Source organism: Lepidochelys kempii, chromosome 5 (genome assembly GCF_965140285.1).
Source record: "Lepidochelys kempii isolate rLepKem1 chromosome 5, rLepKem1.hap1, whole genome shotgun sequence".
Lineage (NCBI taxonomy): Eukaryota > Metazoa > Chordata > Testudines > Cheloniidae > Lepidochelys > Lepidochelys kempii.
Window position 1 is genome coordinate 136,128,197 of NC_136384.1, and position 13,640 is coordinate 136,141,836.

Consider the following 13,640-nt stretch of genomic DNA (forward strand, 5'->3'; position numbering starts at 1 on the left):
GGAAATGGGGGTGGGAAGAGGGGGGCTGAGAATTGAAGGGTGTAGCCCCAAGATACAAGCTCTAGCACATAACAGTCTGAGGTGACCTGCGACCAGGCTGAACGGTAGGGACGAAGATGGTTGAGGAAATGAGGTGGATACGGGGAGTCGACTGGGGCATTGCTCTCGAGCGCACCCTCAAAACAAGTGCTTCTGCCTCCCATGAGGCTTTGATGGGCCAGGTTGTGCACAGGAGCGGGAGGAGGAAGGGCAGCGATGAGACAGACTCGTGTCTATCCCTTCTCCTTGCAGGGCCCTGTCGAGGCTGCCAAGGCCTTGGCAGCGGGGGTGGCTGGAACTGCTTCCTCGTCGATTGCAGCATATGCAGACCCAGTGAGCAAAGGGCGGCCTGAGTGTCCTTCAGTCCATGCAGCCTCGTGTCAGTCTGCTCTGCAAAGACACCATTCCCATTAAAGGGAAGGTCCTGGATTGAGGTCTCCATTTCCTGAGACAGGCCAGTGGTCTGAAGCCAGGAGCTGTGCCTCATGACCACCACTGACGCGACCATGCTAGTTGCTGAATCGGCCATTTCCCACACCATTTGGAGGGAGCACCTTGCAGCTGTCGAACCCTCCTCCACCAGGGCCCCCAATTCCTGGGGCAGTGAGTCCTTGAACTTATGGAGGGAGTCCCATAAGATGAAGTTGTACCTCCCCAAGAGAGCCTGGTGGAACTGAAGGCTGGCCATCAAATAATCTTTCTCCCAAACAGATTCAGCCTCTTTGACACCCCAAAAATAAAGAGGCCAACTGGTTTGCCCATCTGTCATTCTCTTTGGCTGACAAGACGACCAGTGAGCCCATTTGAACCCCTTGGCCAGGATGAAATACTTTTTCTCAGCCATCTTGGAGTTATGGAAGAAGGTGGCCTCGAACTTAGGGAGGAATGGAAGGAAGAGTTTGCCAAAGGGCTTTTGCTACTTTTAGGACCCCATCGTGCACTGGTAGCGCAACAAGGGTGGGGGTAGAGGCCAAGAGCACACTGAACAGGGTGTCCGCCTGTTCAGTCATCTCCTCTACTTCCAAGCCCAAGTTTGTAGCCACCCTATGAAGCAGGGCCTGATGTTCTTTGAAATCATCCGGCGGGCTGGCATGGGAGGGGCCTGCCACGGCCTCATCCCAGGACAAGGATGACGACTGGATCACTGTGGGAGGCCACAAGGGATCATCGCCCATGGGGGAAGAGGGTTTCGGGGTGGGCACTTGCTCCTCTACCCAGGCCTCCGAGCGTGCCACATTCACCGAACTTGGTGCTGCTGGTTGATGCTCTGAGGCGGCGGACGCGGAATGGCCGACTGAGGCGTCAGCACCAGAGGCATGCCCCAGGCGCTCCAGTAGGGCCATTGCGCCAGCTACTGGCCTGGCTGCCATGACAGCATTGTGGAGGTCAACGCAGCCTCAGGTGCCCAATCGCACCGGTGTGGTCGCGGGGCAAAGGGCCGAATTCCCTTCCTGAACCAGGGGAAACACCTTCCAGTGACCATGGAGTGGCCATCAAAGCTTGTGTCTTATGGCTAACTGTTGCCGCGGGAGAGCGGTGCCTCAAGGAGCATTGGTTCTGGGGCCGGGGCGGGGCGGGGGGGGAGAGGGGAGGATTGGTACTGCAATAGAGACCGCTCCCACCATCTGGGAGACAGAAATCTGTGCTGAGGAGACAGCCTCCAGGAGGATGATTGGTGCCAGCAATATGGTGACCAGCGCCTTCCTCTAGGTGACCTGCATCAGGCGGGCGGAGACCATGAGCACGGTGCCAGCAATTTAGGACGCCCCACAGAAGACCGAGACCTGGGGCATGGAGACGGAGAGCGCCGTCTTGTCTCCAGAGACCGGCGTCATTTGCCCGCCCTCTGGGGGGTCTTTACTGCTGGTTTGCCCTCATGGGGAGCCTTTGCCGTGACCTGAGACACATGCGGTGCGGACGATGCTACTGGAGGCCTCTGCTCTCTGGGAGCCAGGAGAGCCTGGGAAGGCATCGGCATTGCCACCAGTCTGGGTCCCTTACTGCTCCCTGGAGTCAGTGGCGGATCCCTTGGGGAGAGGGGGCCCCATTTGGCTCCGGCACGGGCTGTCGGCCCGAACTGGGTCCTTTGCCCTTCTTGCTCGGTGCTAGGGAGTCACTCTTCTTTGACCTCTTCTGAGGCATTGGTGCCAGGGAGAGGTGCTGGGCAGAATCCGGTGCCAGGGGGTGCGCTGTGCGCCAAGGCCGAGGTGCTCAGGGCAGTGTCTGTCCGGGAAGGTTCCAATACCGTGTGTAGAGCAGCCCTCCAGAAGGAGGGCCCTCAAAACGGATGTCTCGCTCTTTCTGAGTTCTGGGATGAAAGTTCTTACAGATGTGACACTTCTTCACATGGGATTCCCCCAAGCATATGAGGCAGCTGATATGAGGGTCACTAATAGGTATAGGCCTGTTACAGTCAGAGCAGGGCTTAAAAACCAGAGACCGGAGCATGCCCCACAGGGACTCTGTCTCTAACTACTTATAACTACTGTAAAAAAAACTATTTACAAGGCCTTAAGGCTCAAAGACTGAAGCAGAAGAAACTCTAGCCCTTGCAAGGCAAGGGAAAGGTGCTTTAACTAACCACCATAGGTGGTAAGAAGGAACTGAGAGAGCATAGGGCCAGTGATACCTAATATACCAATGCATGGGTACTGCACTCCAGAGGGAGCTACAGCTGACTCTGCAGATACTGCTAAGGCAAAAAATCTCACGACATTGACAAAAATCTCATTGGCTTAACAGTGAAATCCTTGATCTTAAACACAAAAAAGAAGCTTACAAGAAGTGGAAGATTGGACAAATGACAAGGGAAGAGTATAAAAATATTGCTCAGGCATGCAGGAGTGAAATCAGGAGGGCCAAATCACACCTGGAGTTGCAGCTAGCAAGAGATGTTAAAAGTAACGAGAAGGGTTTCTTCAGATATGTTAGCAACAAGGTGGTGGTCAAGGAAAGTGTGGGCTCCTTACTGAATGAGGGAGGCAACTTAGTGACAGAGGATGTGGAAAAAGCTAATATACTCAATGCTTTTTTTGCCTCTGTCTTCACGAACAAGGTCAGGTCCCAGACTGCTGCACTGGGCAGCACAGCATGGGGAGAAGGGACCAGCCCTCTGTGGGGAAAGAAGTGGTTCTGGACTATTTAGAAAAGCTGGATGAGCACAAGTCCATGGGGCAGGATGTGCTGCATCCAAGCATGCTAAAGGAGTTGCCAGATGTGATTGCAGAGCCATTGGCCATTATCTTTGAAAACTCATGGCGATCGGGGGAGGTCCCAGATGACTGGAAAAAGGCCAACATAGTGCCCATCTTTAAAAAAGGGAAGGAGGAGGATCTGGGGAACTACAGGCCAGTCAGCCTCACCTCAGTCCCCGGAAATATCATGGAGCAGGTCCTCAAGGAATCAATTCTGAAGCACTTAGAGGAGAGGAAAGTGATCAGGAATAGTCAGCATGGATTCACCAAGGGAAGGTCATGCCTGACTAATCTAATCGCCTTCTATGATGAGATAACTGGCTCTGTGGATGAGGGGAACACAGTGGACATGTTATTCCTTGACTTTAGCAAAGCTTTTGATACAGTCTCCCACAGTATTCTTGCCAGCAAGTTAAAGAAGTATGGGCTAGATGAACGGACTAGAAGGTGGCTAGAAAGCTGGCTAGATCGTCGGGCTCAATGGGTAGTGATCAATGGCTCCATGTCTAGTTGGCAGCCGGTATCAAGCGGAGTGCCCCAAGGGTTGGTCCTGGAACCGGTTTTGTTCAATATCTTCGTTAATGATCTGGAGGATGGTGTGGATTGCACCCTCAGCAAGATTGCACCCTCAGCAACTGAACTGGAAGGAGTGGTAGATATGCTGGAGGATAGGGACAGGATCCAGAGGGACCTAGACAAATTAGAGGATTGGGCCAAAAGAAATCTGATGAGGTTCAACAAGGACAAGTGCAGAGTCTTGCACTTAGGACAGAATAATCCCATGCACCGCTACAGACCAGGGACTGAGCGGCTAGGCAGCAGTTCTGCAGAAAAGGGCCTAGGGGTTAGTGGATGAGAAGCTGGATATGAGTCTACAATGTGCCCTTGTTGCCAAAAAGGCTAAGGGCATTTTGGGCTGTATAAGTAGGAGCATTGCCAGCAGATTGAGGGATGTAATCATTCCCCTCTATTTGGCATTGATGAGGTCTCATCTGGAGTACTGTGTTCAGTTTTGGGCCCCACACTACAAGAAGGATGTGAAAAAATTGGGAAGAGTCCAGCGGAAGTCAACAAAAATGATTAGGGGGCTGGAGCACATGATTTATGAGGATTATTTCGTCTGCAAAAGAGAAGAACGAGGGGGGATCTGATAGCTGCCTTCAACTACCTGAAAGGGGGTTCCAAAGAGGATGGATCTAGACTGTTCTTAGTGGTAGCAGATGACAGAGCAAGGAGTAATGGTCTCAGGTTGCAGTGGGGGAGGTTTAGGTTGGATATTAGGGAAAACTTTTTCACTAGGAGGGTGGTGAACCACTGGAGTGAGTTACCTAGGGAGGTGGTGGAATCTCCTTAGAGGTTTTTAAGGTCAAGCTTGACAAAGCCCTGACTGGAATGATTTAGTTAGGAATTGGTCCTGCTTTGAGCAGGGGGTTGTATTAGATGACCTCCTGAGTTCCCTTCCAACCCTCATATTCTATGATTCTATGAGCAAGCACACAAAGACGAAGATCTTTTATTGGTGCCTCTTCGGATCTGATCTGATCTAAGAGCTCTGTGTGGTTCAAAGTCTTGTCTCTTTTACCAACAGAAGTTGATCCAGTAAAAGATATTACCTCACCCACCCTGCCTCTCTAATATTCTGGGACTAATACAGCTACAAACAAAACGACAAACATGAAATAAGTATTGTTTTATCAATTCTGGAGTCCTCCTCCTCCCTTTACTCACTCCCTCCCTCACTGGAAAAAGAGGAGAGAGAGAGAGAGAACAGAAAAATGTGGTAAAGTGGGTGTTTGGGGGAGGAAAGAAATGAACACTGTCTACCCCTTTCTTTTCTGGTTTGGAATTTAAAAAAAAAAATGGAGGAGGAATAGAAAAGATCCAAATCCAAAAACTGAAAAATACATTTGAAAAATAGTTTTACAATTTTCTACTGAAAAAATTTAGTAGAAAAATCCATTTTTCAAAAAGCAAAATCTGAAAAAACTTTGATGTTCTAGGAAACAAGTACACACATTACCTAGCCAGTATCAACATGTTATAGTGATATCATGGCAGAGGTGAATTTTTAAGGAGTGATTTGAATGACAAAACAGAGGCTTTGCAGACATTTACAAGGAGCTCCATGGGCAGGAGTTTCAGGCTGTTTTTCTGGCCAGGGTGGAGAATATTTTTGGTGACCCCCACTGAGTGGCAGAACAAAAAACCCCCACAGCTAGCCAATCAGCATTCCCAGGGTGCCCAGGGTCACAGACCTGCCATCTCCCTGGAGCAGCACAGGAATGCAAAGGAGACAGCATGGAAGAACCCTCATGTACAACAGTTAAATTGTTCGAACAGCATGGATGGGCACTGACTGCTTTGTGTCATATAGGAAATGATGGGTAAAATTTTTAGAAGTACTTTAGTGTTTAAGTCACATTTTTTCAAAAAATGACTGGCTAAGTTTCAATGAAAGTCCATGGGACTAAAGTAAAAAGCTTGTGAAGTGCCTAATAGCTTGGATAAAGGTAAGTCACGAATTGCCCTAAAAGGGAAAAACAAGTATGAGGCTGAAAAGGGGGAGCCAGTGGAAGGGGAATAACATGGATGAAACAAGGCAGACAGATTTCTGACTGATGATTTAGATGAATGAAAATGAACCCTCCACGAGAGCTCTAGGCACACGTACAAGATGACTTCCGAAGACTCCCCAACATGTATTTCGGAACAACAGTAGAATCTGTATAAATTGTTCTTCCACTAACTCTTTCTTACCTGGCCTTTTCAATGCTCAGACTATAATTGTGTGTCACACTACTACTTGAAACAGAGATTTTTGTACGGTATAGCTAAATTAAAACAGCCATTTGACGGAAACAGTTGTGATGAAAAAAATCTTATACTCACAGTGATAAATAAAAAGAAAAGGAGGACTTGTAGCACCTTAGAGACTAACCAATTTATTAGAGCATAAGTCAGCTGTAGCTCACGAAAGCTTATGCTCTAATAAATTGGTTAGTCTCTAAGGTGCTACAAGTCCTCCTTTTCTTTTTGCGAATACAGACTAACACGGCTGTTACTCTGAAACCAGTGATAAATAACTAGCAATCAAGGGGCAAATAATTTTCATGTGAATTTACTGCTGGCAAAAAAGTGCTCGATTGACAGACCTGTGGCTAAACAGAGCATCAGATCAGGTACAGCAGGAACAGAAGCAGTGTTTCAACCATTGTGTTCTAACTCTGACCTGGAGGCACGTAGTCTACAACCTCATTCACCTTCCTTGGTCTCAGATTGCTGACAATCTGAAATGTGGACACTTTCCCTTGTGAACTGGAATGAGGCCAAACATTACCTAGAAATGCATAATTCATGTTAATCCAACTCTGAGAAGATTGAGCACCAATTAAGATCTCAGTGCATATCTCTAATACTAGTGCCGGGCATTTGGACCCTGCAAGTATCACCGTAGACAACAGCCTTCCTCAAGATAATACATATCTTTTACAAAAGCATCTACTTACTTATTTTCTACTTTAGCAGCATACAGATTGTTCTTCTTAACGGCAATGGATCTCTCCTCTGCCATGCTGTAGTACAGAATCATTTCTTCCATGAGGACTTCTAGGTTGTGGATCTCTTGCCAAGGCTGGACGACAAAGTGACCAGGGTGGCAGGCCACTGAAACATAGACATCCATGTGCTCACCGGGTTTCGGTAAGGGTAGAAGAAGTGGCATGTCAACAGTAGGCACCACATTGCTGGGTTCTGGAGCAAGCTTGATCGACCCCATGAGGCTTTTCTTGAGGCCTAGGCCAAGTAATTCTGGAGCAAGGATAGTATCACTTTTCCCTTTTATAGGACCAGCTCCACTGGGTGCAACACTCAAGAAGACATCTTTCTGATGCTTCCACAAGTCCTCATTAGTGATCTGCCGATTGATGCTCCGATCAGGGTCTGGGAAGTTCTTGGGAGTAAACAAATAAATATGTGCAATTCCCTTTGAGTCATCCAGTTTAGCAACCTTTGAAGGGAAGAAATAAAGTAAACTCCTATTATTAAATGCATCTGCACCTTCAATTTTATATGAAACAAGATTAAAGCCTTTTACAGGAGGAAAAACTGGAATGGTTATGTTAACAGTAATTTATTTTGAAATAAAAATATTGTCAAAGACTTGGCACAAATAGTTTACTGCTAAGGTAAAGCTAACAAAATATGTGGACAAAGGTTTTCACGATGGCTGAAAACGGCAAGTGCAGCAAACTGCTCAATGTGGAAGAGTAGGAGCAACACCATCGTTGAAGTTAGGCTAGAGTGACCAGACAGCAAATTTGAAAAATCGGGACGGGGTGGGGAGGTAATAAGAGCCTATATAAGAAAAAGAACCCAGAATTGGGACTGTGTCTATAAAATCGGGACATCTGGTCACTCTAGGTTGGGCTCAAATTTTGCACTTACCGCAAGAGTTCAGAGTAGCAGTCATGTTAGTCTGTATCCACAAAAAGAAAATGAGTACTTGTGGCACCTTAGAGACCAAGTTTTGTATGGAAAAATGTGTGCCTGCATCAAATTTACAGTAAAATCTCAGAGTTTAGCATTTCCAAATAAATCTGTATGAGTTCTAAACAATTAAAAATTGATCTTAAAGGTTTCATTTCGAGTCTCAATTTTTCAGACCCCTTGACTAAAAGCGAGACTGCAGAAAGACTGAAGTTTGTAGTTAGTGATAGCTCAATGGGGTGTCTCATGTTAATTTAAAAAAATATTAGTATTTATTATAAGTGAATCCTTACATGCAACAGCTAAACAGAGAACACGGTATGGGTTGGCTGCCATCATTCTCCGACAAGGTACATGGGAGCCTTTCTGAACAGTTATGGGGAGGCACAGTTCTGTATTTTGTCATCTGCCCCCACTTATGACCCCAGTAATGTTCCCTACATCCAAACAGGCAGTTGCCAGCGCATAGGGAACCACTTTTGCTACTCTTCAGGCATTTGTATTGAGATCTTCGACAAAGGAAACAGGGAGAGAAATCTTGTAATGCTAGTATCCCCCTTAGGGAAGAATTAAAGTTATGATGTTCCCTGACATATGGTGGTTGTGCATCTGTGTAGCAGAGTAGAAGGCCGTCACTGTTGTCTGAACTTTTCAATTCCTTACTTTTTAGGTTGTGTGTTAAGTTAGGATTTTGTGTCTGCTTAACATACACTGTTTGAAGTGTTAGGTATGTTTTGTGTCTTAAAGATTATTGACTGAAACACTATATATACCAATACATGGTGCAACTTCGCATCAAGAACTTCAGGGAAATTACTAAATTTTTATGATCACTAGAAGTCTCAAGAATGCTGTAAAACTGGATTAAAAGCTGCTTTTACCATTAACTCAGATTTAGTCAGTGCAGAAAACCCAAGTTATCAACAGATTTCCACTGTGAATCAATGCATCTTTCCAGCTTTTTAAAATAAGTGGAATAAAAGATAAGGTCCACAGGAAGTGAGCATTTTCGGAGGTCTGCAGGAATGGCTTGGACAGAAGTCAGGAGAGTAGAGGGGAATTTCTCCACAGTTAGACAGTGGAAGCCTATTAAATACAGGCCTAGATTTTCCAAAATGAATGCCTATAGTTAGACTTCCAAGTTCATACTTCGGCCCCTAAATAAAACTGCCTAATTTTCAAATACACTGAGAACATAGCAGCTCCCACCAACTTAGAATACCACCTTTGGGCACCCATTTTTAAAGCATTGGTCTAATGATTTTTGCTATGTTACATCAGTAACAATAGTATTCCGGTACAAGTGCTCTGGAGTGTGAATTTGGCAGTGTAGATAACTAATTTCTTACATGTTAATTTAATTTTTCAGAGACCACATATTTCAGGCCAGAAAAGTGGATATTAACACATCATACTAGCAGATGGGAGACAAGAAAAAAGCAATCTATTATGGCTGCAGTATTAATCTTCTAGCCTACTTGATGCATTTCTTCAGCCCTCATGGCATATCTGGATTCTCTAGATACTAAGATTTCATTTACAAGGCCAAGTAGATTCTAGCCTTCATGATAACAATTGCAAGAGTATCTTTGCAAGCTGAGTAATCCAAAGTAACGTTACCTTCATGAATCTGCAGAGATTGACGCAACAGATTTTGATTCTTCTCTTTCATATGCTAGTGTAAATCAGGAGACAAAACCGTGGAAAACCACATCCTCGTGGACTGACAAATGTGAACAGCCCTGCCCCAATTACTCAATGGGATGTTTCAAGCATCAGCATTAAATATTTCATAGCCAGATCACCTTAGCAGATGAAATGGGGAAGGGACTAGGAATCAAGAGTTGTTGCAGGGAGGAAAATGCAGACGGAAGAAAGGGGGTGGGGGGGAAGACCAGAAAGGAAGATATGGAAAGAAAAGATAAAACGCACTGTCCTAAGGTTGAGCATATTTTGCCGTTGAGTGATGCTGAATGCGAATTTGTTCAGAGCCAAGAAATACTAAAAGCTTAGACTGAGATTTTTGAAGACTATAAGGGACTTAGGTACACAAATCCCACTGACTTTCTGTGGGAGTTAAGTATCTAATCTCTTTTGAAAATTCCAACCTTAGTCACTACATGAGGCGGACACTCACACAAATGCATTCCGGAAGTATGGTACAAGTACCCTGATACCAAGTATGGTACAAACACACCCCAAAGATAACGAGAACACACTGACCCCTCCTAAAGAGAAGGTCAAGATGACAGTAATAATGGATAGAGATGTTTTGATCGAACCAACATGTACAAGGTAATGGATGGTAACAACCCACGTCAGGGGGAAGTAACTAACTATGGTCAAAATACTTGTTTGTATTGGTGTATAAAATGGAGTCTCAGAGGGAGTGTCTTTGGCCGGCCTGCTGGGGGTGGGGAATAGAAAGTTCCGCCATTCACAGAGCTGCGTCCATTGTCACAGGCATACATGTCTTAGTATCCCCGTAGAGTCTGCTGGATGCTATTACCTTTCTTTGTTGACAATAAACCTGGCCGGGTGCCTTCGTACCTTAATGAATCTCATGGTCATTGGGCAGTTTGATCGAGGTCTGCTGTGCCAGCTGTCTGCACAGAGCTGGGATGGCACACAGAGGGAACACACCCAGCCACACATTTGACAATATCATTTTACAATATCTACATATGCCAGACTAGACCAGCAGTATTTTAAATGTGCAGTATTCAAGACTAAAGCAGACAAGAAAAGGGAAAGCTACAAAGCGTGCTTCTCAAAAGGCGCACTCATAGTGGTACCCTGTAATGAAATTAGGGGCAAGATTTTTCAGAAGATCCCCTGTAATGTACTAATCATAGACTCTGAACATTTGTTTCCCTTTGAAGGGTGCTCCCAGACAATTAGGTAAGTAGGTCACACTATAAATGGTTGACATCTACTCAGCACATCCAAAAAAATGAGTCTGTAAATGGACTGTACTAAATTAAACTACATTGTGTTAGGGCCTATTTCCTTGGCTAGTTACTACACTGCAAGCCAGGGTGCGAATCTATGGCACACTGGTTTGCCATGCCGTAACAACTGGTGTGGACACTGCTACAGCGCAGTGAAAATCCCAGAGCGTGGCTTAGTGGGACTTTCACGGCGCTGTAGCAGCATCCACATCGGACGTTACTGAGCAGCAAGCTGGCGCACAGCAGAGCCACAGCCTGGCTTGTGGGTAGTGACTTGTCATATAGAAATAAAAGCAAATAAGAACAGAAAACTAAAAGATTCCTCTCCTAGCCAGCTGGAAGAGTTACCTCCACCTGCTGGAGACATGAAAATAACTGAGCAGGGTCATCCACCCACTTCATTTTTTATGAAGCGGCACAAAAACAAGAGTTTTGCTTTTTTCTTGCCCTCATTTGCTGGTAAGAAGGAATTATACCGAGCTAGCACAGGAGAATTTGGAAGGGGGAAAATTCTCTGTCTTCTTTAAATGCAGATCCAAGAATTGTATAAAAAGAGTTTGCTGGGAAATGCAAACAAATATGCTTTGTATCAAATGTGTCAAAAATGATGAATTCATACAGAATACAAGCGTTAGGGGAGGCTACAAAGCTGTAAGTTGTCTAGTATAATCGCTTTTCAAACAAAACTAATTTAGGTAAACGTTTTTAAGTCTGAAAGAATTTTGTTTTTTGCATCAAAACCTGAATGTCTGGTGGAGGGTGAAGGTACCAAGTTCCTGTAACTTCATGATGACATTTTATTATAACTCTTCATTCATATTGCAACCTGGTCTTCCATATTTTATTGAATTTCAAATGTTTGAGATATTTACATTTACCTTAATGCTGCAATCAGGACAATTTAATACTGTATCTCTCAGCCACAATACAGCATCTGGAGTCCACATGCCAATGTTACGGGGAAGATCTGCTAAACAGCACTTCATAGCCTAAAAGACATGGAGTATGTTAATGGTACAATTTAATTACATGGCACTCTTCAACAGATTATGTTATACTATTGAAGTTTAACTGCACAGAAACTAGGTAGTTTATTACAAGCTTTAACTCAGATGGATTAAAAGATATATGATATTAAAAAAGAGTGAAAGAAGGAACCTATTATGCTGTAAATTACTTCAACCACTAAGAATGCGGTGGTCTGCAGAATGGAGTCCCTTTACCCATACAGTAAGACAACCACCACAGCCTTCTACTGTGAGCACACAAGAACGTAATCTGTATTTATTTAAAACTGTACACTATAAAGAGTTAGAATGCACATCCTAACATTACTTCTAAGGCTACATCTATACTGTGCTCAAGTGTGGTCCACAAGGTAGGTAGGTGGGGGGCGAGGGGGGGAGCGAGAGAGTGTGTAGACCTGCAGAGGGCACCAAAGTGTTGTGTGTTAACTGCCCTGAGTGGATGCTGCTGGAGCAAATGAAAAGGTACATAAGTTCACGTTAATGTAGCCCAGTTTGAAAGAGGACTACGTTAACATGAACTTTGGACTACAGGGGTGTGAATTGCTAACTGCCTCCTGTGGACACTGCTGGCACAAACTAAAAGGAACCATAGTGCAGAACAGGCAATCTTAAAATGTTTTAAAACCACAAATCACTGCAGAGCACACATCTAAAATTATCAAGACTAAGACATGGCCAAGAGAGGTATAGAGGCCATCAGCTTTACTTAAAAATGATGTTTGTACCTGGGGTGGTAGGGTGATTATTTCTCTCAGGAACTGTGATGGAATATCTCGAAGCTCCGATACTTTTACAGAGGCAACTGTTCCGGTATCCATGAACTGCACATCTAGTGCACGACTACTGTGAACGCTTGTTATCTGAAATGAGAATGCGAGTGGTAAGGATAACTTGATACTAGCAAGAGAGCAACAGAGTACCTTTAAAAAGCAAATACATAGTTTAAGGAAACGGAAGAAAATATGTTGCCAGTGCATTTTATTTTCCATGTTATGATGCTATGGCTTGTTAAAATGAAATATGTTAAATGACAACACAAAAACTGTAAGATAGACCTACAGGGATCTATTTCCCATTCCATCACTCAAGTAAAAGATTACTTATGTGTGTTTACTATTTGAGTAAGTAGCCAATGTAAAATGATACATATGCCAAAATCAGTGTCAAAGAATTCAATGATCCAGATTTTAGCCAACCCCCAGACCTGCAAAAATAGCAGATGCTATGTGGGAAATCGAAGAAGAGCAGCAATTTTCAATTGACACAGGGAAGTTAGTTCAGTGGTGAAAAAAACATCCAACCAACCACCTGTTTCTTACCTCCACACGAGCCCATTTTCCTTTACAATGGAACACGCAGATTTTGCCACAGAAAGGTAATGAGACGAAACATTCAGGTGCCTGCTGCGATAAAGAAACAAGGGTAAATAATAACGCTGGTTTTGAATTTTTTTTTTTTTTTGAAGAATGGCTACTGTTAAATCTGTTCTTGAGTATTCCTGAAGCAGACTTCAAAGAGAAACTGCTGAGCTACAATTCATTTGCAAACGTAACACCATCAATTTGGGCTTCAATAGGGACTGGGAGTGGCTGGCTCACTACAAAAGCAATTTTCCCTCTCTGGGTATTGACACCTCCTCATCAATTATTGGGAGTGGACCACATCCACCCTGACTGAATTGGCCTTCAACATTGGTTCTCCACTTGTAAGGTAACTCCCTTCTCTTCATGTGCCAATATATATTTATACCTGTGTCTGTAAATTTTCACTCCATGCATCTGAAGTGGGTTTTTTACCCATGAAAGCTTATGCCCAAATAAATCGGTTAGTCTTTAAGGTGCCACCGGACTCCTCATTGTTTTTGTAGATATACACTAACACGGACACCCCTCTGATACTTAAATAGTTTCTGTTTATCACTTTGGATCAGTCCTAAGGGGTTT

General features: G+C 44.5%; 1 protein-coding gene across 8 annotated transcripts in view; it reads right to left on the reverse strand.

Moving 5' to 3' along the window:
• The window catches only part of TDRD7 (tudor domain containing 7), a 106,387-nt gene that overhangs the window by 11,410 nt on the left and 81,337 nt on the right, over window positions 1-13,640 (reverse strand). For 7 of the 8 annotated variants that reach the window (XM_073346061.2, XM_073346058.2, XM_073346059.2 and 4 more), the window contains 4 exons: window positions 13,017-13,100; window positions 12,423-12,557; window positions 11,548-11,658; window positions 6,740-7,239 (listed from right to left, as the gene is read on the reverse strand). In XM_073346061.2, coding sequence (XP_073202162.1) covers window positions 6,740-7,239; window positions 11,548-11,658; window positions 12,423-12,557; window positions 13,017-13,100 — 830 coding nt within the window. The remainder of the gene's footprint in view (window positions 1-6,739; window positions 7,240-11,547; window positions 11,659-12,422; window positions 12,558-13,016; window positions 13,101-13,640) is intronic. The other variant, XM_073346057.2, reaches the window with a different exon arrangement.